At 34.8% G+C, this 23,354-nt stretch overlaps 11 protein-coding genes across 12 annotated transcripts; 8 read left to right on the top strand and 3 right to left on the bottom strand.

Annotated features, from left to right (window-relative positions):
* Window positions 1-29: 29 nt before the first annotated feature.
* On the bottom strand, window positions 30-1,687 carry LOC17898872. Of its 2 annotated transcripts, none has more exons than XM_006303460.2 (6): window positions 1,584-1,687; window positions 944-1,206; window positions 808-863; window positions 652-730; window positions 447-585; window positions 30-362 (listed from the first exon to the last, which is right to left on the bottom strand). In XM_006303460.2, the coding sequence occupies exons 2-6, from the start codon at window positions 1,108-1,110 to the stop codon at window positions 57-59; spliced, it is 747 nt and encodes a 248-aa protein (XP_006303522.1). In that variant the 5' UTR covers window positions 1,111-1,206; window positions 1,584-1,687; the 3' UTR covers window positions 30-56. The 2 variants fall into 2 exon arrangements, with proteins under 2 accessions (XP_006303522.1, XP_023645784.1); XM_023790016.1 differs by having other exon boundaries at window positions 944-1,211.
* Window positions 1,688-2,724: 1,037 nt separating this feature from the next.
* On the top strand, window positions 2,725-3,532 carry LOC17900175 (MLP-like protein 328). The gene is made up of 2 exons (XM_006303625.2): window positions 2,725-3,030; window positions 3,120-3,532. Exons 1-2 carry the CDS (start codon window positions 2,856-2,858, stop codon window positions 3,389-3,391), a joined length of 447 nt encoding a protein of 148 aa, XP_006303687.1. The 5' UTR covers window positions 2,725-2,855; the 3' UTR covers window positions 3,392-3,532.
* Window positions 3,533-4,637: 1,105 nt separating this feature from the next.
* On the top strand, window positions 4,638-5,487 carry LOC17899777 (MLP-like protein 31). Its single transcript, XM_006305668.2, has 2 exons — window positions 4,638-4,916; window positions 5,001-5,487. Exons 1-2 carry the CDS (start codon window positions 4,709-4,711, stop codon window positions 5,276-5,278), a joined length of 486 nt encoding a protein of 161 aa, XP_006305730.1. The 5' UTR covers window positions 4,638-4,708; the 3' UTR covers window positions 5,279-5,487.
* A 1,723-nt stretch (window positions 5,488-7,210) lies between these two features.
* Window positions 7,211-8,088, top strand: LOC17899304 (MLP-like protein 31). Its single transcript, XM_006305669.2, has 2 exons — window positions 7,211-7,451; window positions 7,535-8,088. The coding sequence occupies exons 1-2, from the start codon at window positions 7,244-7,246 to the stop codon at window positions 7,810-7,812; spliced, it is 486 nt and encodes a 161-aa protein (XP_006305731.1). The 5' UTR covers window positions 7,211-7,243; the 3' UTR covers window positions 7,813-8,088.
* A 1,039-nt stretch (window positions 8,089-9,127) lies between these two features.
* LOC17899305 (MLP-like protein 31) lies at window positions 9,128-10,141 on the top strand. The gene is made up of 2 exons (XM_006304205.2): window positions 9,128-9,453; window positions 9,694-10,141. The coding sequence occupies exons 1-2, from the start codon at window positions 9,237-9,239 to the stop codon at window positions 9,969-9,971; spliced, it is 495 nt and encodes a 164-aa protein (XP_006304267.1). The 5' UTR covers window positions 9,128-9,236; the 3' UTR covers window positions 9,972-10,141.
* A 258-nt stretch (window positions 10,142-10,399) lies between these two features.
* Window positions 10,400-11,519, bottom strand: LOC17897668 (protein C2-DOMAIN ABA-RELATED 8). Its single transcript, XM_006304204.2, has 3 exons — window positions 11,257-11,519; window positions 10,963-11,058; window positions 10,400-10,813 (listed from the first exon to the last, which is right to left on the bottom strand). Exons 1-3 carry the CDS (start codon window positions 11,365-11,367, stop codon window positions 10,523-10,525), a joined length of 498 nt encoding a protein of 165 aa, XP_006304266.1. The 5' UTR covers window positions 11,368-11,519; the 3' UTR covers window positions 10,400-10,522.
* An 888-nt stretch (window positions 11,520-12,407) lies between these two features.
* On the bottom strand, window positions 12,408-12,677 carry LOC111828614 (protein RALF-like 3). Its single transcript, XM_023776972.1, has one exon. It carries the CDS (start codon window positions 12,675-12,677, stop codon window positions 12,408-12,410), a length of 270 nt encoding a protein of 89 aa, XP_023632740.1.
* A 1,111-nt stretch (window positions 12,678-13,788) lies between these two features.
* Window positions 13,789-14,168, top strand: LOC17897667 (protein RALF-like 3). Its single transcript, XM_006304812.2, has one exon. It carries the CDS (start codon window positions 13,804-13,806, stop codon window positions 14,071-14,073), a length of 270 nt encoding a protein of 89 aa, XP_006304874.1. The 5' UTR covers window positions 13,789-13,803; the 3' UTR covers window positions 14,074-14,168.
* A 408-nt stretch (window positions 14,169-14,576) lies between these two features.
* On the top strand, window positions 14,577-15,612 carry LOC17896771 (uncharacterized protein At4g22758). Its single transcript, XM_006305697.2, has 2 exons — window positions 14,577-15,271; window positions 15,368-15,612. The coding sequence occupies exons 1-2, from the start codon at window positions 15,043-15,045 to the stop codon at window positions 15,565-15,567; spliced, it is 429 nt and encodes a 142-aa protein (XP_006305759.1). The 5' UTR covers window positions 14,577-15,042; the 3' UTR covers window positions 15,568-15,612.
* Window positions 15,613-16,967: 1,355 nt separating this feature from the next.
* On the top strand, window positions 16,968-19,266 carry LOC17898252 (4-substituted benzoates-glutamate ligase GH3.12). The gene is made up of 4 exons (XM_006306054.2): window positions 16,968-17,263; window positions 17,433-17,534; window positions 17,643-18,424; window positions 18,523-19,266. The coding sequence occupies exons 1-4, from the start codon at window positions 16,968-16,970 to the stop codon at window positions 19,086-19,088; spliced, it is 1,746 nt and encodes a 581-aa protein (XP_006306116.1). The 3' UTR covers window positions 19,089-19,266.
* On the top strand, window positions 19,217-23,337 carry LOC17900603 (transmembrane protein 214). Its single transcript, XM_006306918.2, has 11 exons — window positions 19,217-19,236; window positions 20,051-20,666; window positions 20,754-20,891; window positions 21,149-21,337; window positions 21,499-21,636; window positions 21,750-21,868; window positions 21,951-22,083; window positions 22,157-22,286; window positions 22,372-22,451; window positions 22,540-22,680; window positions 22,785-23,337. The coding sequence occupies exons 1-11, from the start codon at window positions 19,217-19,219 to the stop codon at window positions 23,055-23,057; spliced, it is 1,977 nt and encodes a 658-aa protein (XP_006306980.2). The 3' UTR covers window positions 23,058-23,337.
* Window positions 23,338-23,354: the final 17 nt, after the last annotated feature.

Here is a 23,354-nt window from a genome sequence, read left to right on the forward strand (position 1 = left end):
TGGTGTCTCTGTTTCCAAGAATAGAGAAATTCCATAGCAGTTTTGGAATTCTTAATCTACTCGAGTAGCTTATTGCATGTTCCAACTCCTATGGCTGCAGCGAGGTGCCAACCTGCGTGAAGGAAAGGTGTCTCGGGGAAGAAATCATCGGCTATGAACAGAGCACCTCCTAGTAATGAAGACATTTTGTGTACGTTATGAGCTGTTTTGAGGTCTGGATCCTTTAAGCTTCTTTTAGCAAATGCGACCTCCATCATTCCAGTGTGAACTGCAGAGACCATAAGAGGCTGAAAAGGTAGAACTAAAGCTGAAGCAGCCATCAGAAACTTTGGGTTCTCGTTCCTTAGAGCCCTTGAGAGACACTGTACAAACCACAACCAGAATCAAAAAGGTTAAGTTGGGAGAAGATAGATTTTGGAGATGGGTTTAAGAAGAGTGGAACTTACTACTGTAGTTGTGGCTATCATTGTGTAATCTACCCATCTCAGGTACTTCCTCAACTTTCCCCTAGAGGCATGATACAGACTTGACGCTATTCCTACTCCAATTAGGGAGTTTGCGTACACCTTTGTGTTCAGGTTCTTCCTACATAGCATAGTATCTTGTCAGAGAAACTCTACTTGTTAGGATTTTTGCAAAGAGAGCATTTACCTTGGTGCCTGCATGCCGAGGAATATAAAAGGAAGTGAAGTAGCCACATTAGCAGCTGTTTCTAAGACACTCTGGTCACCTGTCATATGTTTGGATTGCATAATGTTAGACTGATTAATCACTTTGAGTCCAGAAGCAAGACGGAAGGTTTTATACCGCGAATGCTACAACAGATTGGTCTTAGGCATGGAGGTCTTTGTTGCCAAAAACGTCTGTAAAAGAGAAACCGAATCAGAAATTGAACTCTTTTTCGAAGCTGAAAATGTCACAGCCAAATGGTTAAGCAACATACTCGATGGACAGTCGCTGATTTGATTCCATGACGGAGGATTTGGTGTTAGTCCCAAAGTCACCAACTTGAGTTGTCTTCTCAAATGAGAAGGGTGAATGAGACACGACATGAACCCCATGGATACCATCAAGGGCACTGCTCGACTTTGATACATTTTGCAGGCTCATGGAAGCTTCCCTAACTGCCTTGAGCAATCAGTATGGTTTGTAATCAAAATCTCTATACGCCAGCGGAGCACAAACTACTAGCTGGCCTTGTTTGTTCTGTTCTGATTACAAAACAAAAATATTCATAAACTAACACTTAATAATTCATAAACCAGGTTTTGCTAGCGAAATTGTCTATAAGTCAACACCGAAAAAATTGAATTCTCAATGACCAGAATTGTCTCTGTGTGTTTCTTCCCTTTTGTAATGAATATTACGTGAATAAGGGAGAAGAGTTCAGATAAACGCAGAACCAAATGATCCAAGATTGAGACTAATGAATACATATCATAATCCACCAAGAATATAACGTTTTGAACAAATTCAACGGAAAAGCTTAGAAGAAGCAAACACACACAGCTATTACAGGAAATGTACATGCAAAACTATTGAGTATAAACACAGTTTTGCAAAGAGAGATAGAGAGATCGAACCTGGAGGAATATGGCCGTAGAAACTCGAGAAGAAGGATTGGAGAAGAAATGTATAAATGGAGAGAAGGAACAAGTAGAAGCAGAGAGAATCAGAGTCAGAGAGATGCGAATGACTGACGAATCTTCTTCCTTAACTCTCTCTACTCCACGGCATATTCTCTTAAATCAGTATTAGTTGACCAAAAAGAATAAAAAATCAGTATTCTTACTGCGGTTAACCCGGTCCGGTTATATACCGGTTTGATCTGAATCTAGAGCGTTTCTCAGAGTCAGTCAACTGTCTAACTTCGTGCATGGTTTTATAAGTGTGGGCTAGATATAAGGTAAGCCCAACGTCTACTGTGTTGGAAATATTTTTTGTATATGAGATGTCCTCTTTTGGAGATGGTGAAACATTTAAGGCCTTGAGTATTTGTATCTTGTAGACTATAAATTGGTTTTTGCTTTCGGAAATGAAATATTTTAACCCATTCCATTTTTTTTAATTTTATTAATGAGTGATTCCAAAAACTTTATAGGAAATAAAATATTTTAACCTATTTCAAATTTTTAGGGCTGGAGAAACCCATGTTAAATCTCAAACTTCCGTAATCAATGCTATTTAAATCCAGGTGACAGAATTTACTTCCCTTTATTACTTGACCAAGGCGACTTGGTTCATTCCAAAATTTTCAACAAGAGTAATATATATTTTCATATGTTTTGTAGACAAAAGAAGATCTCATCTTTTGTGCTAGTTTAACATAACTTAGGCTATAGTAGTTTGGGACAATCTTATTTTGTAACATTTGACATTTTTTTGTGTATATAATACATATAGTTTCAAACAGAGAAAATTCTACATACAAAAAAAAAGACATTAATAAAAAAAATAAAAATTAGTTACTAGTTAATAAACTATATTCTCATATAAAGTAGATTATACTTCCTGTTGCTTGGTTAAGGCAAAATAAAATTGGTCTAGTCTACAAGACTAAAATGCACTTATATTGATTAGTCTCTAGACTTTTCTCATCGGATGCTAACACTCATTATTATATTGTTGTATATATTATTGTAGTTAAATGTAGTTGAACCATCAACCATCGTGTGTATTCGTCGACGCCAGCAAAGTCAACACAACACGTGTTATGCTTATCAAGAAGCTGTAACGTAACAACCACCTCTCTTTTTTTATTCTTGTTTTTGGGTTTACTCTGTTCTTTATGTCATGGTAATGATAGATTACACAAAAAGAGTGATCCGAGTGAGAGACTAGAGAATCGTGGAGCCATGGCTGGTGTCCAGACTCTTGAACTAGAGATCCAAGTAAACATGACGGCTGATAGGTTCTTCAATACCTTCAAGAAGAAAGAAGGGAATTTCACAGACAAGACAGAGGCAGTTTCTGTTCATCGTGACGATCCCACATCTAACTCCTCTATTCAGATCTGGAATTTCACCGTAGGTATGTAACTCATTGACTTTTATCGAATTCTTGAAAAAAGAGTCTAGTTCTTGAATTCAGTCGATCGGTTACGTTTGGATTTATTATAGATGGAAAGATGGAGCAAATCACAGAGAAGATAGAGGTAGATGAAGAGAACAAGTCAGTGTCTTTCTTAGCTCTTGAAGGAGATGTGTTGAAGCAATACAAGAGCTATAAGATAACACTTGACGTTATCCCCAAAGATGACCAAGTTTGTATTGCCAAGTGGACATGGGATTACGAGAAGCTAAACGAAGACGTTCCTTCTCCTACCAGATACACTGCCTTCGTTGCAGATTACACTCGCGACCTAGAGACTAGGTTGTTGTCTGAATCATGAACTTGTCATGAGTGTCTCCGGAGTTGATTGCTTGTTAAATAAATTTAATCAAATCATGTTAAGCAAGTCTATAGTTCTCTTTTTTGGTCCATCTTGGGACTTGCTCATAGTTCTTCAATATGTATAGTTTTTTTTTGGTTTGTTGTAGTTATTAATTAGTTTAGGACCATGGATATGATAACATAAAATATATTGCATTAACTAATATAAAATATTGTACACATATGGATAGATCTTAGGAATTACCTATTTCAAATTTTTACTTGTTGTTCTTTTTCATATTGCCTACCATTTCATACTAAAATGCTCACACAATTCTTAAAAAGACAAGAAAATAGTAGAAAATTCTCAAATACATGACTATTGGATAGCTTTGAATATAGTTTATTTATATTCTTATTTTATATTACACCTATACTTATGTGTATTTTTGATTATTCAGTTATATATATGGAGTTTATATTTCTCAAGCTAAAACTAAGTTTCACGAAATTCCATCGAATTTCCCAAAAGAGAAAATTGACAAATCTAAAACATAAGTGATTCCTTCTTCTTTTTTACTTATTTATTTATTTATTTATTCATCCAATCAAACATATCCTTCTTTTGCTATATTTGGATAATATTATATTTATCAAATTCAGATTTTATTTGGCATTATTCCTCTTTTTTTTTGTGTACCCCTCAATTCAGGTTCTTCGTATTCTTTTCCATCCGTAAAGGGACCATGCATGATGCTGATGCATGCATATATATTCCAACATCCCGCAGCTCTGACGTTTTAGAACGACTCGTGAAACTTAAGTTTTAATAATTTAGGGTTTTTGTCCAAAAAAAATAAAATAAAATAAAAAGTAGTTTAGTTTAAATGGTGTGGGCTATTGACATAAAATGCCAATAGAAGTCCATAAAACCACAAACCAGTCTTACTAGGTGAACCATTAAACCACGCAAACAGTTATTTTCTTTTGGTACGTAGTTTATTATAATTTTACAATGATATTTGAAAATGACACTAAAGTATGAATTATGTACTGAACGTTAACAGAAGAATTTAACATGTATCCTCCAAACGCCAACATAAACCAAGCGAAGAAAATTAAGCAGTAAACAATAGTTTAGCAATTTTCAAATATAACAATTAAAATTCAGGGAATAAAAATATGGTCACCAGAACATAAACTTTAAGTCAATATTATTCTTTCCTAGTTACAAATTGCTCATCATTTCCTCTATAAAAGTGGCTATGAATTTCCAAAGAGACTCACTCACTCTCACTAAAACCTAGAGAAGCAACACCTGACGTATAGAAACAAAATGGCACAAGCTATGCGCCAGTCTTCTTTGCAAGGAGAGCTTGAGGAAGCTATTGAGATCAAATCCTCGGGAAAGAAGTACCACCAAATGCTCGCCGGAAGACCACATGATCTTGCAAAAGCCACTCCTGAGAGCATCAAGGGATGTACTTTGCGTGAGGGAGAGTTTGGCAAAGTTGGAAGTGTCATTTCGTGGAACTATGTTCTTGGTAAAGAAAAACGTTTATTTAAAAATATATTTTTATATATATATAGCTCTGATTCTGAAAAACGTTTAATCGTTTTTGGTGCAGATGGGAAGCAGGAGGTGGCGAAAGAGAGGATCGAGGCAGTGGATCATGAAAAGAATCTGATAGTGCTCAGGGTGATAGATGGAGATTTGATGAAAAATTTCAAGAGCTTCTTGATCACTATCCAGGCAACCCCAAAGCTAAGCGGATCTGGAAGTGTGGTTAACTGTCACATCAAATACGAGAGGAATGACGAGAAGGTGGCTCACCCGGAGAAGCTGCTCGCGTTCATTGTCAAGACATCCAGAGACATGGACAAATTTATTTTATCCCAAGTCTAGAGAACTTGTCGGATATCCATCTATCTATCTATGTTTGTGTGTGTACTGTAAGATGTCTCAATAATGTGCTCTCTCTATGAAGAGATCTAATCTGCAAGTATCGCAGAGTTTGTGTAACGTACGTTTGAAGTTGTCATTACTTGGGAACTGTAATCTGTATTGCTATAAGTTTGCCTCTAATAAGCATGTTATGTTACGTTTAAAGAAAATACAAAGCGTCAAATATATATATATATATATTTCTTAAGTACAATAACTAAAGGTCGGTATGTTAATTACAAGGATATATATTTTTTCGAAAGTTCAAAACTACATTATGTCAATTTTTTTCGAGTCAATATTTTACATCATTTTGGTGGTCAAATTGTGCTCTTACCCTCACCCACTCGAGGATAGTTTACCTAATTGAATCAGAAAATATGCACCAAAACATGCATATCTCCGTACTATGAAGATTCTTGGGGAATGTTATAAAAAATTGACATCATAGGAAATTTAAAATATAATATCGTGCAAGTTAATACAGTAGTATCTACCATTATTTTATTGTTACAATCACTATATATAATTGGATTTTCATTTGGCAAAAGACATTATTAAAGTGGTAAAGGCAACGCCAGAGATGTTTGGCGAGCTTGTATTGGACGTTTAAAGCTCCGGCGGGGAAGTTCCACCATATGCTTGCCGGAAGAACACACCATGTGTTGAGACCACTTCTAACAACATGCATCGAAGTTATACGAGACGTACATTTTACCTAAAGAATAAAGATTTTAGGAATTTCACAAAAGAGAAAATTGACAAGAAAATGATAAAAGTAATTCCCTTTTAACTCTATTTTGGATTAGTATACGTTTTCTCAAATTTTAGATTTTATTTGAGATTATTCCTCTCGTTTATTTTCCACCGTCAGTTCAGGTTCTTCTTATTCTTCCTGTGGTTTTCGTTCAGGACCATTGGCTTTTGGATTTCCTTGTTCTTAAATGGTCTTATTTTTCGCCATAATATTTACATAATTTCTATTAGTATATTTTTCATGCCCATACAACCATTTTCTTAAAGTTATTGGATACATTATACATACACCACATGTTTTCCCCATAATCTATAAATAGTAGTGTTGTGATAAGTCATATGGGAATGGGACTATACATAGGAGAAGTTATTTTAATTTGCAGATTCTACATCACTACATGCACGTCCTCAAGACAGCATACCTTGTCTGAATTATGGTATCGGTTTTGTACACGGGTCTAGTCTTGTCTTTGGTAAGATGGAAGTGGTCAATAATAGCAGCCTATAACAATCTTGAAACACGCCATATTATTTTAGTGGAGACACATCACTGAAATGATTCCCATGCATGACTACATGAATTCTATAGTTGTTATTAGCCATTCATTGAGTGATTCGACATATTATACCATTGCGGGTGAAGCATAATAAACTATCAAAATGTTAGACTACTCTCAAGCAGATAACAATTCGCCAATTGAATTTGTTTCTACGTTAAACTGATATGTAGTTGATATTTGTTTTGGTCTACGTTACTATAAAGTATAATTTATGAATGGTAAAGACGAAACTCTCCAATCTGCAAACATATTTATCTGCCGCATACAGTTCTTACTATAACTTTACAATGATTTTTGGAAAAAAAAAACCACTTAAATGTTTTGTGCTGAACGTTAATAAGATAAGAATATAAACATGCATCTAAACGCAAACGTAAACCAAGCAACTGAAAACAAGCCCTACCAGGCTACCATGAAACAACTAAAACACAGGGAATAAAAAATGGTCATGATCAGAGCATAAACTTTTAAGTAAAATAATACCACAAGTTTAATTATTGCCTAGTCACAAATTGCTCATTTTTCCTCTATAAAAGTGGCTATGAATTTCAAAGAGAGTCACTCACCTCACATTAAAAATCTCGAGAAGCAAAACATCTGTATAAAAAAAATGGCACAAGCTACACGTCAGTCTTCTCTAGAAGGCGAGCTTAAGGAAGATGTTGAGATCAAAGCTTCGGCAAAGAAGTACTACCAAATGCTTGCTGGAAGACCAAATGATATTGCAAAATCCACTCCTGACAACGTCAAGGGATGTACTTTGCGTCAGGGGGAGTTTGGCAAACTTGGCAGTGTCATTGTCTGGAACTATGTGATTGGTAAACACAAACATTTATCTGGATATATATTTATGAAACAACATAAGAGATTTTATTGATAAACCCTTTCGTTATGGATGCAGATGGGGAGCCAAAGGTGATGAAGCAGAGGATCATGGCAGTTGATCATGAGAAGAATCTGTTAGTGTTCAAGGTAATCGATGGAGATATGATGAAAGACTTCAAGAGCTTCTTCATCTCTATCCATGCAACCCCAAAGCTAAGAGGACCTGGAAGTGTGGTTAGCTGTCACTTCAAATATGAGAGGATTGACGAGAAGGTGGCTCACCCGGAGAAACTGCTCGCCTTGATTATTAAGGCATCCAGAGACATGGGAGAAATGCTATTGTCCGAAGTCTAGAGGACTCTTCGGATATCAATCTATTTATCTATCTATGTGTTGTGGTGTTGTGTAAGATGTCTCAATAATGTGCTCTCTCTATGAAGAGATCTAGTCTGCAAGTATGTCATATGTGGTGTCCGCTATTGCAGAGTTTGTTTACTTACGCTTGAAGTTGTATTAGTTGCAAACTGTGACCTTTGTGTAATTGTGTTGATCTATATAGGCTTCGCCTATGCTTATTCTCTTTTCAACAATGAATGAATAAATAGTTTGTAATAATAACGAAAATTCTGTACGTTATAGAACATACCATAAATTTATGTAAAAATGCATTTTAAATTTGCTTTAAATTAAACCTCCCTTTTCCCATACAGAATAATCAGCTTCCAATTAACAAAATCGTTCTTCTGTCCATTGATGTAGTCAAATACGTAGTAATTAAGTGAAACGAGTTACGGTTATATTATTTTTCCCACATTCGTAATAACATCATAGTTTTCATAAGTAAGAAGCATTAACTAAGACACACTTAAACACTTTCTATTTCAAGATTCTTCATCGTCTATATAAAGAGTTTTTTTTTTCATTGCTAGCTAAAATAAGTCTTTTGTATTTTTAGCATTTTTTTCTTAGCGTCAGTGGATTCAGTTGCATCCCAGATTCGCAGGTCCTCAGTGACCATGAAATTCATACTTCCACGTTATAACAATCTTAAACGTAGCTGAATTTTTTTTTCTCATGAGTAAACGATTGGCATATACATAGATAGGTAGGTAACATGTCACATTTCATATGTTACATGTGAATGACTAATTCATTAGACTTAATAATGAGATATATATATATATATATGAATACAGCTTGCTGAAGACTTTGATATCAATCAATAGGATATATCAACGACTAATATTAGTTATTTTATTCGAAATGTGTCATGGTGGTAGTAGTTGTATTTGTATCTACCTAATGTTCCACATTAGATAACTAGCACTGGATTTTGCTTTTCTTTTTCTACTCATACATACTGTGTGCTAATAATATACAGAAGAGAAAAAATTAGAAAGGCCAAAATTTTCGGAAAGCACATAAAATTAGAAAATTTAAATATTGTTTTGTAGTGGTCACTTTCTACCAATTTTACTCTAATATTTCAATATACAATGAGTGCTTGATCAGATAATAAATCTATAATCATTTATTTTTGCAATGAGTCATGAATGATATGGCATGGGACGACGATAGGTGGGATAAATATAACTTATCCGCTCAAGTGACAACTTACCTACTAGTACTATAAATAGTGAAATCTTCTCATTTGTCTTCTTTCAGTAGCTGCTCAGGCACGATCTCCTTTATTTAATTTATCTTGTCCATAAAAGGGGTCTACTCTCTCATAAGGGAGTCACTCACTCTAATTGCAATTCCACAAGCCAAAAGAAATCATGGAGGCGGTAGAGGCAACGCCAGAGATGTCAGCTCTGTTTGGGGAGCTTGTATTGGACGTTGAGATTAGAGCTCCAGCGGGGAAGTTCCACCATATGCTTGCGGGAAGACCACACCATATGTCGAAAGCCACTCCTAACAACATCCAAAGATGTGATCTTCATGAGGGAGAGTGGGGAAAAGTTGGCACAATCGTCACTTGGAACTACGTTCTTGGTAAATCTAATGTTACTAATACACAAAAATATGGTTTACATTTATATATATATATATATATATATTTTTAAATTCAAATTTTATCCTTCAGAAGATCTAGACAATAAATTTTATTTTATATAATCGAAATAATATCAGGTAACAATATAATCGAATTATTGAAACTTATGAAATTGCGACAGTTAAGTTGAAACAAAAGTGAAAAAAGAAAAAATGATTGGTGAAAATGTTTTTGCCTAGATGGACAGCCAAAGATAGCCAAGGATAGGATCGAGGCAGTGGAGCCGGAGAAGAATTCGATCACGTTTAGTGTGATAGAAGGTGATCTAATGAATGAGTTCAAGAGCTTCGTGCTCAAGATCCAGGTGACTCCCAAGCAAGGAGGGCCTGGAAGTGTGGTTAACTGGCACGGGAAGTACGAGAAGATTGACGAGAACGTGGCTCACCCGGAGAATATGCTGCCGTTCTTCAAATCAATGTCCAAAGAGATCGACGAACACCTCTTGTCTGAGGTGTAGAGGCTCTTTGTGTGAGATGTAAAAATACTACGGTCAGGTGTGGCCAAATCTAGTATCAATTTTTTCTAATAGGGTTAAAGCATGATACTAGTTCAACTAGTTAAAATAAGAGTGATTTAATTCTATAAAATTCAGAAATATGTATCTAAGTAGACTTAACGTTAAACTAATTAACATTCCACATAGTAAAAATAATCAAACAAAAAAGTTATGAAAATGTAACATAACCATGTCTAGTACTACTAGTTAAAAATTTTAATTGCATATCATAAACTAGAGTTACTATCACGTATATGTTTGAGTTCTAATCAACTTGCAAGTTTGCAACATGTTGTGTGGCTCACCCTATAGTTCATTAAATCAAAAGTGTCCAAATTAAAGAGTTCATTGAAAACCTCTTGTCCAAGCCATAAAGTACTCTTACTCTATGTGTGTGCGCATATGCAAGTTATAACATTATGAGTTAGGTATGAGTATATTGACATTGTCACTGCCTTATTACAATATAATACAATTCAAGAAACTTGCTCTACAGAATATACATGTGTCTTTCAAAGATCGCTTGAACCAGGAACATTGATCCACTCGATTTGTATCTCAACCTTGCCGGTTTCAACATTTCTCAGCTTGAGAATCATATCTTGGACAATCTTTCCATTACTAAAGATGATTCTGCTCTCTTCAGCCAAACAGTTGTCTCCACTCGGCTTCACTCTACGGATCTCGGTTTCATCAGAGAGTTCTTGAACATCCATTCCTTGAGCCTCAAAAAACGGCGTGATGTCTATCTTCGCATCTCCCATCGTGTCATGCGAGGTGAATGTATCCTTATCATACACTTCCTACAAGGATTCATTATAGAAAACAATCAGAAACATAATATCTTCACGGAACCTCAAATAAATTACTTTTTTTTAAAAAGACTTTTTCTGGAAGATCAAGAATCTAACAACAAAGAAGCATATTTCAAGAAAATCAAGAACTAACTCACGAGATTCACATGTTGATTAGGATCATTGATTCCAAGCGTCAATTCATCGTCCCACTCAGGGTTGCAGCTATTTTCCACACCACGAGTCTTCAGTTTCTGAAGCAAATTGATTGAAATCGTCAAAAGTCTCTTAAACCTCCTTTATAAATAAGTTCCATCACAATCAGAGTAATTCCCAAATCATCTAAAGGTTCCATTTTTAGAAATTGTAATCTATAGAGTATAAATGGGATACTCAATCATATCTCAGACGAATCAGAACACAATGGTTATGACAGAGAACATAAGAGATACCTGAGAACCCATGGTTATGACGACGAAAGGGTCGCTGGTATTAGAATCACGACTAACAAGATTAATCCCTCTCTTCACTCTGATTCTAAGAAGTCCAACCAGATTCTCCATGTCTTCTCCGACAAATTCACTTGCCTCTTTGTCTTTTGTCTTGTCCTTTGATTATCAGAAGAGAAGAAGTTGCAGTAGAATAGTCAAAACAGAATGAATGATGTTTAAGGCCTCTGTAAAAAGTCTCCTGCCCTTTTTTTTTTGGTTTACGTAAGCATCGTCTGGAGAATCTTTAATATGCTTTGATTTAGTCGTAAGAGTTAAATTGTTTTCTTTTGGTTTTTGAGATGATAATAACAAAATACATGAAAGGCATCCACAACTTCATAGCAACAAGACAACACTTTTAGTAAGAGTTGTGATTTGTTTCAATAGGCCAACCAATAATTTTATGACAAAGTAAAATCATGTCATCATATAGTAAAAAAAAAAAAATCATACTTATTATGAACACTAATATGTACAGATTTCATGTCCTATACAAGAAATCATTTTAATAGACCTCCCAATAATATTATCACATAAATACATCTAAATCTAGACAAATTATATCAATCTGTATTTTTTAATATAAATTCAATTTTATAATAATTACTTTTTATATATATCCATCATAAAAATTATTCACTCTACATATCCCGAATTTAGCATTATCTCTATTTAAGAAATGTAGATAAAATGTAGTGACACAAATACATCTAAGAATATAAAATTAAAAAATCACCTCACAATGATTAACTAAAATAAATAAATTCACTTAAATTTTAATATGTATAGCTAAACTTTCATAAATCTTTTCACTACATATATATCATGGTTTAAACATTTTTGATAGCAAAAAAAAAGAATCATTTTTGAAGAGATATATACCTATATAGCTGATATATCTTATATAAGATACATGTAATTCCAAAATCGTATATATAAGTACCATAGATCTAAACGATAACATTTGTTTAATAAACTGTTGAGAAACTGAAGAGGGATTTTTTTTAAATAGATCACTGCAACTTTACGCCATATTTTTGCTAGCGTTAACAAAATCATGGATACATTCATTAATGATCATATCGTGTAGTTACATTTCAAATATGTTTTCATTATAAATTGTTTGAAAGAACTCCTTGGTCTTTGTCATCACCAACTCGATCACATCTCGTACTTTTCTCACATCCTCGTCTATATGAATTCACCGGTCGTTTTGGTCGACATGTTGAAGGATACTTACGATTACATCCAGATGCGACATCATGTCTCATTGCTCCATATCCAAGTTCTTTTCGAGCTTCCACCTTCATGATGTTCATAAACACACATGATAACACGAGTATTGCCACAAGTACGAATCTTGTTGCTTTTAAGTTACTCATGATATATATCTTTTGATTTTATTTAAATAATTTTATTTGCATATAGAACAACAAAATGGTTTAATCTTATATATAGGTGTATAGTTTATGTAGAATTGTGTATACATAGTACTGTTTAAGTAAATGAGACTTTGTTTCAGTCAACATTTGAAACAATTTGTTTTAAGGTAACAAATCGTGTATTACTCAATTATGAATTTTAAAATGTTTTTAAGAATATACTGCATGGAAATATATTTCTATACAAAGTAGTGTATATTTGTAGGGACAATAGGTTCACCCATAGGGGATGAACCTCTCTTATTCACCTCTAGGGGATGAACCTTTTTTATTCATTCCTAAGAGATGAACCTCTCTTATTTACTTCCTCATAATTAATCAATCAGAATACAATAATATGTTATGTCATATTATATTTAAAAATTAAAACCAGAAAAATAAAAAATGTTAACCACTCTTTTATGAACCCAAACCGAAATAAAATTTTGTTTAATTATAAAATTTTAACCTTATCCCCTCTTTTCTAAACTCAAACCGAAATATATTTTCGCGTTTTTATAAAATCTAAACATAATCCTCCTTTATACTCAGAGCATACAACATCACACCAAGAATCGAATCCCACCCCCAACGAATGTAAGAATTTGATTAATGGGTCGGCTTATTGTGGCCTAATGTTGACAAAAAAAATCCTCCTTATATAAAAAACCAAAAAAACCTATATGTTCAATAAAATATTACAAATATGCAAAATCATATAAAATTTGAGCTTTGTGGGATTTTTTTTTGCTTTTCAATTATACATATATGGGATAATAATAAGTAAAGACAATGGTTTTCTTTTCCAAAAGACAATCTCAATTACTTCATGACACAAGATACATATTTCCCCAAAAAGACATGTAGACAAAGTAAATTCTTTAGACCATCAAATAGATTTAAGACATATATACAACTAAAGATTAAAGATTAAAGTTATGTAAATTCACTTCTAAACAAATAAATGTATACTAAAACTCTAATATGTATATAAATAATCTTTCATATAAATTATTTATCCACTATATAAATAACGGATTGAAACATTTTTGTTCTTCAATTCACAAGAATATTATATATTAGAATCATGAGCAACTTGAGAGGAACAAGTAGGTTGATTCGTCTCATGGCAATACTCGTATCATTTGTGTTTATAATAAGCATCATGAACGTTGAAGCTGGAAGAGAAATCGGATATCCAAAAAAAGGATTTGCTGGTGAAGACCGAACTAATCCTTACGCACCAATAAAACCAGTATGTGATCCTAAAAATCCAAAAACGTGTCCAAAACAACCGGCGAATCCATATCGTCGAGGATGTTCAAAAATTACAAGATGTCGCCGTGATACTGACTGATCCATATATAAGCTTCTTCGAACTATTAATTGTATATAACAAAATATTTAATTACACCGATCGTTAAATGATATAAAATAACTTTGTATATTGGGTTTGCATTATTTTATTTTTGAAGCTACCACCGCTAAAATTAAGAAGTGTATATATATATCATCACAAGGTTTATTTTGAAATTAGATTTTCAGTTCTAGGATGAAAAAAAAATACATATAATAATTTCCTTTAAAATAGTCTAGAACTCCTGTCGTTAGAAAAATCATATTTTGTAGGATTCTACTTGGAATATCTACTATTTTTTTTTTATGGTACATCTTTTGATCTTTTCCTCCGAAATTTTTTGAACTGTCATGTCGATTTAGAATTGTTTAGAAGTATGCATACAAATTGGAACAGAACGAACAAATCTCACGTTCCTTAAAATATGGATGCAAAACAAACACGAATGTAACAACAACAATAGAGAATATTCCAAAATTCCAAAATTTCCCCAAGAAGTTTTAAAATTTATCAAAAAGGACCTTAAAACACCAAACCTTAAATACCTCTACACACCTCTTCCGATCATAATCACAAATTCGATATTTTCCCCATTTTTTTTTCAATCTTCTTCATCCTCTCGGATTCCTCCTTAAAGTTTCCACCTTTCGCCACCGCAGAGAAAACCCAAAAATCTCATCTTTCCTAAAAACATTCCGGCAAATCCTCGTCGGAATATTATAAGCTGTGTTAATCTCCGGTGGCGTTTGTGAATGGTGGAAACTAATCGGATCGGTGATAATCTTAGGCTCACCCTTTCAACAAAAAGGGAGAGCTTTATAATCATCCCTGTCTCCACAGACTCTGTTTTCGCATTTGGTTCTTGCAAACAAGGCTGGTACTACCGTTGCATCGGCCTCGACCCGTGACAAAACATCATTCATCTTATAAGATCTGTTTTTAAAAATTATATATATATAAAAAAAAAGGATGTTGCTTTACAAGAAGAAGAATCAGATGGTTAAAGGAAACAGAATCTTGATAAGCGTAACGTTTCTTGGAAGTGCTGGTCCGATCAGGTTCGTTGCTAATGAAGGTGATCTCGTTGCAGCTGTGATTGATACTGCTTTGAAATGTTATGCTAGAGAAGGTCGTCTTCCCATTCTTGGATCTGATTTCAATGACTTTGTTTTCTATTGTCCAATGGTTGGACCTGGAGGTGACTTCTCAAATTCCCTTTTGAGTATTTTTTTGGTTTCTATGGTTTGTGAATTCTCTTAATTTGTATTATTTTTTATTTTATTTGTGGGTGTAGCTTTGAGTCCATGGGAAGCAATAGGGTCGGTGGGAGTGAGGAACTTTATGTTGTGTAAGAAGAAACCAGAGGAGAAGAAGGTGGAAGGAAACAATGGAAGATCGAGTTTTACGATTAATGGAGCTAGGAAAGGAGCTGGAGGAAGAAGCTTTAAGGCTTGGATTAACAAGTCTTTTAGTCTTAAAGTCACAACTCATTAAGCTCTCTTTTGAATTTGCTCTGATTGGTTTTGTGTTCTTTTTTTCGTTTTGTCATGTTTTTGAACTTATGATTTGTTTTGTTTCTTACTTTCTTATGATCGATGAGATTGTTTCAGGAAAAAAAAAAGTTTCAAGTTCTTTTTGGTATTTGTGTTTCTCTCAATGTGTTTATGCAAAAATTAGTTTTTGCAGTTTAGAGTAACAGAAATGTGAAAATTGCATTTCGTTTTTTTTAGTATATTTGATTTTTGCAAGTGGTTCAGAAATGACCGGACAAAAAATAAAAATCCAAAATTTGTTAACAAGAAAATCACAACTCTTTGATGTAGGCGCAATTTGTGGAATTGTTGTTTGGAAGTTTTCTTATTTTTCTTCATCCAGGAGTAAACTTTATTGGTTATTGAGACGAGATAATAAAAAAGCAGATAATAAGGGATTCGAATTTTGATTTCTCTAGATATGTTCACTGTTTATTTTATATATTATCTGTTAGACAGTTAGTTTATGTATTTCTTGGAGTTATCAATCACAATCACGAGTATAAAAATTCACATATGGGTTATATAGAAGTAAAACTATACATAAGCAAAATTATATTGAAGTCGGATGTGACATTACATGTGACCTTACAAGTTACAAGTATTATCCAAGTAGATTTGGTCGGTAGATGGCGTGAGAAGTCGATCATCAACTCTTGAAAACCTCATGAGGCAGCTACTCCGAACTGTATATTCTCAAGTTATACTATCCACGTCTCCTTTTTAACGATTCTCTGGTAATGTTATTTTTGAAAATTTATGAATGCCTATGCCAAACGTAACATATAATTAATAAGAAAAGTTGTTGAAGGGTTGTATCAATTTAATGACGATATACTCAAATACAATGCTTTAACTACTAATATAAACTGATATACTCAAATTAACTAGGGGTTTATAAGAGACGGATCAAAATAGTAATAAAACATGTATTACTGATGATATACATACTGAAGAGTATACTATTCATAATTTAATATGCATGCATGTGATTGTAAGTTCAAGAAAGTATCAGTAAGTTGAAGTGAAGCTTAAGCTTACTTTCAAAATATTCTGTATGCTATGCATGTGCTTCGGAAGATCCGAGGAAGTTGAGGCCATAAAATATACATATTTTTCAGAAACCTAATTCTGTCAAGCATATATTAGAATATCTCGAGGTCTTAAGTTACAAACATGAAGAATCTTTTGGTAGCTTAAGATCTTTCCAAAAATCGTTTCACACAAGTACCAATATTTCTGATTCTGACTTGTTTAATCAATTTCAGGTGCTTCGTGATTTAGTATTCATCTTTGTATTGCTCTATAAATAGAAGCAAGTGCGCAGTTCATAATTTCAGGTGAATTGAGAGGTAACCAAATATGGATATAATCGTCGGTGATCATCTCACCAAAAAAATTGATAAACTGAAGGTTCTGGAGGATTTAACAACAAATGTAAAGCAGATACAAGACGATGTATTGGAGGAGATACTCACACTAAACTCAAGCACAAAATATCTCCAAAACTTCTTTCATGGGAGATTTGATAAAGAGATATTCAAGAAGAACGTACCGGTGGTAACATATGAAGATGTTAAGCCATATATCGAACGTGTCGTGAATGGAGAACCGTCGAATGTCCTTTCGGCCCGGCCTATCACCGGTTTCGTACTAAGGTAAAATTTATTGGTTTTCCTGGTTTCTTTTTTTATACATGTATTTTTCATTGCGAGTATAAGACCTAAGATTATGATATGGCTTACGTTTGCATGTTATTAAATATTACGTTAATTATTGTTTTGTAAGTTCCAAATGGGAAAATATCATAATCTTGGTTGGTTGTAGTACGGGAACTTCAGGGGGAGCACAAAAAATGATGCCATGGAATGAGAAATATTTAGACAACTTGACCTTCATGTATGATCTTCGGATGCACGTTATAAGCAAGTAAGTCCATATAGGCATATATAGCTTAAAACGAAAAATCATGTACAATATTAAATTACTCATAAAATTACTAAATATAATTACCATATTGATTCTTGTTATGTCTAGTAATGTGGAAGGTTTGGAGAAAGGAAAGGCGATGATGTTTTACTTCACTAAACTCGAAACCGTCACACCTTCTGGCTTGCCTGCTCGGGTCGCAAGCAGTAGCTATTTAAAGAGCAACTATTTCAAGAACCGTCCATCGAACTGGTACTACACGTACACCAGTCCTGATGAAGTCACATTATGTCCAGACTACAAACAGAATCTCTACTGCCATTTGCTTTGTGGTCTGGTTCAAAGAAACGAGGTTACAAGAATTGGTTCTATCTTTGCTTCAGTCATGGTTCGAGTAATCAAGTTTCTTGAAGATTCATGGGAGGAGTTGTGTTCAAACATCCGATCGGGGCAGCTCAGCGAGTGGATCACGGACATCGGTTGTCGAGATTCCGTGTCTAAAGTTCTTGGTGGGGCTCAGCCTGAAATGGCAAACACCATTGAAAATATTTGCAAGCAAAAGTGTTGGAAAGGTATAATCACAAGACTTTGGCCAAAGGCTAAATATATTGAAACTATTGTAACAGGTTCGATGGCACAGTATGTTCCCACCTTGAATTATTACACTAATGATATGTTGCCTCTCATTTCAACTATCTATGCTTCGTCGGAGACTCAATTCGGGTTAAATCTCAATCCTATGTGTAAGCCTGAAGATGTATCGTACACTTTCATGCCCAATGTGTCCTACTTCGAGTTCATACCAGTTGATGGAGATAAGAATGATGTTGTTGACCTTGGAGATGTGAAACTCGGATGTTCTTATGAAGCTGTGGTCACAAATTTCTCAGGTGAGCTAGATCATAAAACATTATGATTTTTTTTTTTTTTTTTAATGTTGAGATTATTGAGAAGTTATATTGCTCTCTCATTATATAATTTCCTTCAGGCTTATATAGAATAAGAATTGGAGATATTCTAGTTGTGACTGGTTTCCACAACAAAGCACCACAGTTTAAGTTTGTAAGAAGGGACAACGTGGTTTTAAGCATTGACTTGGACAAGACTAACGAAGAGGATCTGTTTAAGGCGGTTAATCGCGCAAAACTCGCTCTAGACGACTCATCAGATCTCATGCTAGTGGACTTCACTAGCTATGCTGATATCTCCACTGTCCCGGGTCACTACGTTGTTTATTGGGAAGTAAAAGACAAAAGCCAAGACAGGAAGATCAAGAAGCATATGGAGCTCGAACAAGAGACATTCTCCAAGTGTTGTTTACTAATGGAGGATTCATTGGACAATGTTTACAAGATCTGTCGGTTTAAAGAAGAATCAGTAGGACCATTGGAGATAAAGGTGGTGTGTCATGGGACATTTGACTCTCTTATGGATTTCTTCATCTCACAAGGTGCTCCTATTGGTCAATACAAGACTCCAAGGTGCATTAAATCAGGAAAAGCCTTAGAGGTATTAGAGAAAAGTGTGGTAGCCACATTCTTTGGTACTGGATAGACAATGTTGCTTATAGTTGCCAATAAATATGCATGTGCTCATACGAGCTGCATATTAGTTTTTCTTAATTGTTGGATTTTCTTAATCTGTTTTAAACGATTAAGAAAATCTCGCATAGTTTTATTATCATGGAGATTATCTATGATCCGTGCTATAAGAGCAAAGAAAACAAATGAAATGATCTTGCATCGGATCAGAAACAAACACCAATAAGCACATTCACAGTTTTTTTTTTTCCTTTTTTTCAAATCTGACTTTGACTAAACATTTTTTTTCTTTTCTTTTGGCATTTTTAACAAAATACAAAATTTTATTTGGCCATACTAGCAGGAGTGAACGCAAATCAAAAACTTAGAAAATTAAGAATTTAGAATATCTATCCAGATCTAAGAAAAAAATAACAAATTGAATATGTTCATACCTGTAAAATATATAGTCCGTAATACTATATAGCTAAAAATAATTAAAATAACAATAATTATATAAATTACTACTATGTAATATCATTATAAAATAATATAAAGAAGATTTTATTTGGGATATTCTGATAAATATTCCAACTTTTCAAAACATAACGTATAATTTAAAATTTTATTTATTTATTACAGGAATTTTAGTCTAAAAAATAATATAGAATCTGGATATCTTGATTTTGTATCAGAATAATCAGATTCTAATTTAAAATATCCATAGATCTTAATTTTGGATCAGATCGAAAAAAATGTAAAATTAAAATTTAGCTACAAAGTAATTATCGAACATTTCAAAGAGTCAAAGCTAACATATACGAACATAATATGGTTTAATTCGTGTTTTCGATTATAGTAATTATTATTTTTTTTTTTTGGTCAATAAAGTAAAATGTCATAATATTATTGCCAAAAATTATAATAATAATAATGAAATGTCATATTATCGACAACGAAATTAAAAATAAAATAATAAAATAATAAACATTACAGCTTGAACCTATTTATACCTCTCCGTCCAGTCATCACGTCGTCTCATTGTTGTCGTCCTCGTTTCACGCCGGGAAAAAGCATAAAAATTGAATTTTTAATTTTCGAAAAAGCTATAGATCCGATGGAATCCGTGGAGTACAATGGCTTTGAAACCACCAATGTTAGCTCTCACAACAACGACCATGGTTGGAAGAAAGTGGTGTACCCAAAACGCAACCGGAAGCAAAAACCTGCGGATCAAGCGGCGGCGGCGAATGGTGTCACCGGAAATCTAATTCCCAATGGAGCTTTAGCCAACGGAGGAGACAACGTCTTCCGTTCTCTTGAGGAGCAAGCTGAAGGTCGTCATCGACGGATACTCGCGGCGAAGAAGGCTTCTGATGCGGCGGATGTGTCTGATGGGGGGAGATCTAAACGGAGATCTAACGGTTACGGTGATGAAGGGCATGATTTTGATGACAGCGACAGTGAAACAGCGGTGGGGAAGGAGAATTTGAAGGCGGAGGAAGTTAAGAAACCCAAGGTTAAGAAGGAGAAGAAGCCTAAGGTTACTTTAGCTGAAGCTGCTGCTAAAATTGATGTATCGAATCTCGCAGCTTTCCTCGTTGAAGCTTCGGTATGTGCATGGATTGTATAATTCGTTTTAGTTTTAGTCGAGATTGTGATGGTCTTGCTAATTAATTTGTTTTGAATCTTTCCATAGGAATCATATGCGAGTCAACCAGAGATTCAGCTAATGAGATATGCTGATTACTTTGGGAGAGCACTCTCTCAAGTATCATCAGCTCATTTCCCATGGGTGAAAACGTTCAAGGAGTCTCCTTTATCCAAACTGATCGATGTGAGTTGTCTCTCTCTGTTCGTTACAAAAGTTTCAATTTTGGCCATGCATCAAGTCATCTTTTCGATCGGCTATTTTGACATTGTGATGAAGTCAAACAATTAGTTAGACACAGTTCCCAATAGCTGCATTGTGTGTTTTGTTTCTTCTCTAATCATAGATTATAGTTTGTTGTTACTTAGCAAAAAAAAAAAAAAGATTATAGTTTGTTGTTGGGTTCTTTTTCTTCATAGAGCTGATATAATCTTCTTCAGTAGATTCCACTCTCTCATCTTCCTGAAGCTGTCTATAAGACATCAGCTGATTGGATCAACCAACGTCCCATTGAGGCACTTGGAGCCTTTGTATTGTGGGGATTGGATTGCATTCTTGCTGACTTGGCTGTACAACAAGGAGCCGCCAAGGGCAATAAGAAGGGCGCACAACAGGCTTCTTCAAAATCTCAGGTATTATGGTAGCTGAATGTTATTGTCTTATCTTGTTGGTCTAAATGATACCAATTACATGGCTTCAGTTTTGTGGATGCATCAGTCTAGTTGATTGAACTTGTTATTAACTTATTATTGCATGTCTAACGTCATATTTTTGCAATTTATTTGATTAATAGGTTGCTATATTTGTGACGGTAGCAATTGTATTACGCAAGAAACCTGATGCTCTGACCCATATATTGCCAATTTTGAGGGAGAATCCCAAGTATCAGGGACAAGATAAGCTTCCAGTTACAGTTTGGATGATCGCTCAGGTTTGTAAATTTTTATTCTTGGTATAACAAAGACCCTTAAGTTATCAAAACCTTTGTTTTTCTTTATGATTGAAATTTGAATTTGCTTTCTCTTTACTGATAACTATGCACAGGCCTCCCAAGGTGATATATCAGTAGGCTTGTACTCGTGGGCGCACAACTTGTTACCGGTGGTCAGTAGCAAGAGTTGCAATCCTCAGTCGAGGGATCTCATTCTTCAGTTGGTTGAGAGGTGAGTTCAGTTTTTTCATGCAATGTCCTGTTTATGTCTGATTATTATCTATCTAATATTGGTTATTGTTTTTTTCTTTCAGGATCTTATCCAACCCAAAGGCCCGGTCAATACTTGTAAATGGGGCTGTTAGGAAGGGAGAGCGATTGATTCCACCTCCTTCGTTTGAGATTTTGGTTCGACTAACTTTCCCTGCATCATCTGCAAGAGTGAAGGTAAAGTAATATTGGGATTCCAAAATAATTGAATGAGGGTTGATTTTGATCTCTAAAATGGTTTAACGTGCAGGCTACAGAGAGGTTTGAGGCAGTATATCCTTTGCTGAAGGAGGTGTCTCTTGCTGGTGCACCTGGAAGCAAGGCAATGAAGCAAGTCACACAGCAAATATTCACGTTTGCCCTGAAAGCAGCCGGGGAAGGTATGCCAAACTTTATCTCTAAACTCCTACCTACACGTCCGCTAGAAGACGATGCATTCAAATTTTGTAATATATTTCGGCACAGGAAATTCCGTATTAGCCAAGGAAGCGGCTGCAATTACTATCTGGGCTCTCACCCAAAACGTTGATTGCTGCAAGCACTGGGTAGGATTCACTCTATCTTTTCCCTCAGATGAGTTATTTGTGAGCTGTGACTGGATTTTTACTTATTGCTTTGTGGATCGGGTTACAGGAAAATCTCTACAGCGAAAATTTGGAAGCCAGTGTTACTGTTCTTAAAAAGCTCAGTGACGAGTGGAAGGAGCGTCCTGTTAAGCTGACTCCTGCGGAAACCCTCACTCTCAACCAAACAATGAAGAGCTTGAGGCAAAAGGTTCCGAAACAATATTCCATCTTTTATACCTCTTTGTCAATAATTCACTACCCTATCAACTGTTAAATACTGATTCTGATCCAATGATATATTGCTAACTACAGAACGAAAAAGCTCTTGCGGAGGGAGGAGCCAATGGTGCAAGCCAGTCCCTTTATAAAGATGCAGACAAATGCTGCAAGGTGATCTCTGGGAAACTCTCCAGTGGTGGCTGCATCAAAAGTATTGCTACCACTGCTTCACTTCTGGCTGTTGGTTGTGCCGCTGCTGCTGCTGTGTCTGCCAACCCTGAGGCTTTAGCCTACGTGAAGAACCTAGTGGAGTCATTGGACCTGAACAAATTCACCGATACAGTAATGACAGCGTGGAATAACTGAATGTGAATACACCTGCGGGGGACGATAAGCAAGAGAAGCAAGTCTCCTTATCGTCGGTGTAGAGAAGTGATTGAAAAAACTGCCATTTTTATGCTCTCAGATTACAAATTTTTTAAACTTGACCAGCATTAGGGGGAGGTTAACGAGTGAAGAGCGGAGGAGTTTGTTCAAAGCTCAAAAGTTGTAGAAGTTGTTGAGACTGTTTCTAATTTAAGATGTTCTTTGTTTTTCTTCTTTTCGGGAACAATAAAAGTTATGTATTGATTTGCTCTTACGTTAACCTCCTAACTCGTTTGC

Source organism: Capsella rubella, unplaced genomic scaffold (genome assembly GCF_000375325.1).
Source record: "Capsella rubella cultivar Monte Gargano unplaced genomic scaffold, Caprub1_0 scaffold_1, whole genome shotgun sequence".
NCBI classification, from domain to species: Eukaryota; Viridiplantae; Streptophyta; class Magnoliopsida; order Brassicales; family Brassicaceae; genus Capsella; species Capsella rubella.

What these genes read in the sequence shown, in the direction of transcription:
- LOC17898872 (XM_006303460.2), bottom strand. Translation starts at nt 1,110, where the DNA reads ATGAGCCTGCAAAATGTATCAAAGTCGAGCAGTGCCCTTGATGGTATC. An exon ending in AATCAGCGACTGTCCATCGA is followed by an intron (nt 864 to 943) that starts GTATGTTGCTTA and finishes TCTCTTTTACAG; the next exon opens with ACGTTTTTGGCAACAAAGAC. An exon ending in TGATAGCCACAACTACAGTA is followed by an intron (nt 363 to 446) that starts GTAAGTTCCACT and finishes TGGTTTGTACAG; the next exon opens with TGTCTCTCAAGGGCTCTAAG.
- LOC17900175 (XM_006303625.2), top strand. Translation starts at nt 2,856, where the DNA reads ATGGCTGGTGTCCAGACTCTTGAACTAGAGATCCAAGTAAACATGACG. An exon ending in GATCTGGAATTTCACCGTAG is followed by an intron (nt 3,031 to 3,119) that starts GTATGTAACTCA and finishes GATTTATTATAG; the next exon opens with ATGGAAAGATGGAGCAAATC.
- LOC17899777 (XM_006305668.2), top strand. Translation starts at nt 4,709, where the DNA reads ATGGCACAAGCTATGCGCCAGTCTTCTTTGCAAGGAGAGCTTGAGGAA. An exon ending in TTCGTGGAACTATGTTCTTG is followed by an intron (nt 4,917 to 5,000) that starts GTAAAGAAAAAC and finishes TTTTTGGTGCAG; the next exon opens with ATGGGAAGCAGGAGGTGGCG.
- LOC17899304 (XM_006305669.2), top strand. Translation starts at nt 7,244, where the DNA reads ATGGCACAAGCTACACGTCAGTCTTCTCTAGAAGGCGAGCTTAAGGAA. An exon ending in TGTCTGGAACTATGTGATTG is followed by an intron (nt 7,452 to 7,534) that starts GTAAACACAAAC and finishes TTATGGATGCAG; the next exon opens with ATGGGGAGCCAAAGGTGATG.
- LOC17899305 (XM_006304205.2), top strand. Translation starts at nt 9,237, where the DNA reads ATGGAGGCGGTAGAGGCAACGCCAGAGATGTCAGCTCTGTTTGGGGAG. An exon ending in CACTTGGAACTACGTTCTTG is followed by an intron (nt 9,454 to 9,693) that starts GTAAATCTAATG and finishes GTTTTTGCCTAG; the next exon opens with ATGGACAGCCAAAGATAGCC.
- LOC17897668 (XM_006304204.2), bottom strand. Translation starts at nt 11,367, where the DNA reads ATGGAGAATCTGGTTGGACTTCTTAGAATCAGAGTGAAGAGAGGGATT. An exon ending in TCATAACCATGGGTTCTCAG is followed by an intron (nt 11,059 to 11,256) that starts GTATCTCTTATG and finishes AATTTGCTTCAG; the next exon opens with AAACTGAAGACTCGTGGTGT. An exon ending in CTAATCAACATGTGAATCTC is followed by an intron (nt 10,814 to 10,962) that starts GTGAGTTAGTTC and finishes GAATCCTTGTAG; the next exon opens with GAAGTGTATGATAAGGATAC.
- LOC111828614 (XM_023776972.1), bottom strand. Translation starts at nt 12,677, where the DNA reads ATGAGTAACTTAAAAGCAACAAGATTCGTACTTGTGGCAATACTCGTG.
- LOC17897667 (XM_006304812.2), top strand. Translation starts at nt 13,804, where the DNA reads ATGAGCAACTTGAGAGGAACAAGTAGGTTGATTCGTCTCATGGCAATA.
- LOC17896771 (XM_006305697.2), top strand. Translation starts at nt 15,043, where the DNA reads ATGTTGCTTTACAAGAAGAAGAATCAGATGGTTAAAGGAAACAGAATC. An exon ending in TCCAATGGTTGGACCTGGAG is followed by an intron (nt 15,272 to 15,367) that starts GTGACTTCTCAA and finishes TTGTGGGTGTAG; the next exon opens with CTTTGAGTCCATGGGAAGCA.
- LOC17898252 (XM_006306054.2), top strand. Translation starts at nt 16,968, where the DNA reads ATGGATATAATCGTCGGTGATCATCTCACCAAAAAAATTGATAAACTG. An exon ending in CGGATGCACGTTATAAGCAA is followed by an intron (nt 17,535 to 17,642) that starts GTAAGTCCATAT and finishes TGTTATGTCTAG; the next exon opens with TAATGTGGAAGGTTTGGAGA. An exon ending in TGTGGTCACAAATTTCTCAG is followed by an intron (nt 18,425 to 18,522) that starts GTGAGCTAGATC and finishes AATTTCCTTCAG; the next exon opens with GCTTATATAGAATAAGAATT.
- LOC17900603 (XM_006306918.2), top strand. Translation starts at nt 19,217, where the DNA reads ATGGAGATTATCTATGATCC. An exon ending in ATTCTTCAGTTGGTTGAGAG is followed by an intron (nt 21,869 to 21,950) that starts GTGAGTTCAGTT and finishes TTTTTCTTTCAG; the next exon opens with GATCTTATCCAACCCAAAGG. An exon ending in CCTGAAAGCAGCCGGGGAAG is followed by an intron (nt 22,287 to 22,371) that starts GTATGCCAAACT and finishes ATTTCGGCACAG; the next exon opens with GAAATTCCGTATTAGCCAAG.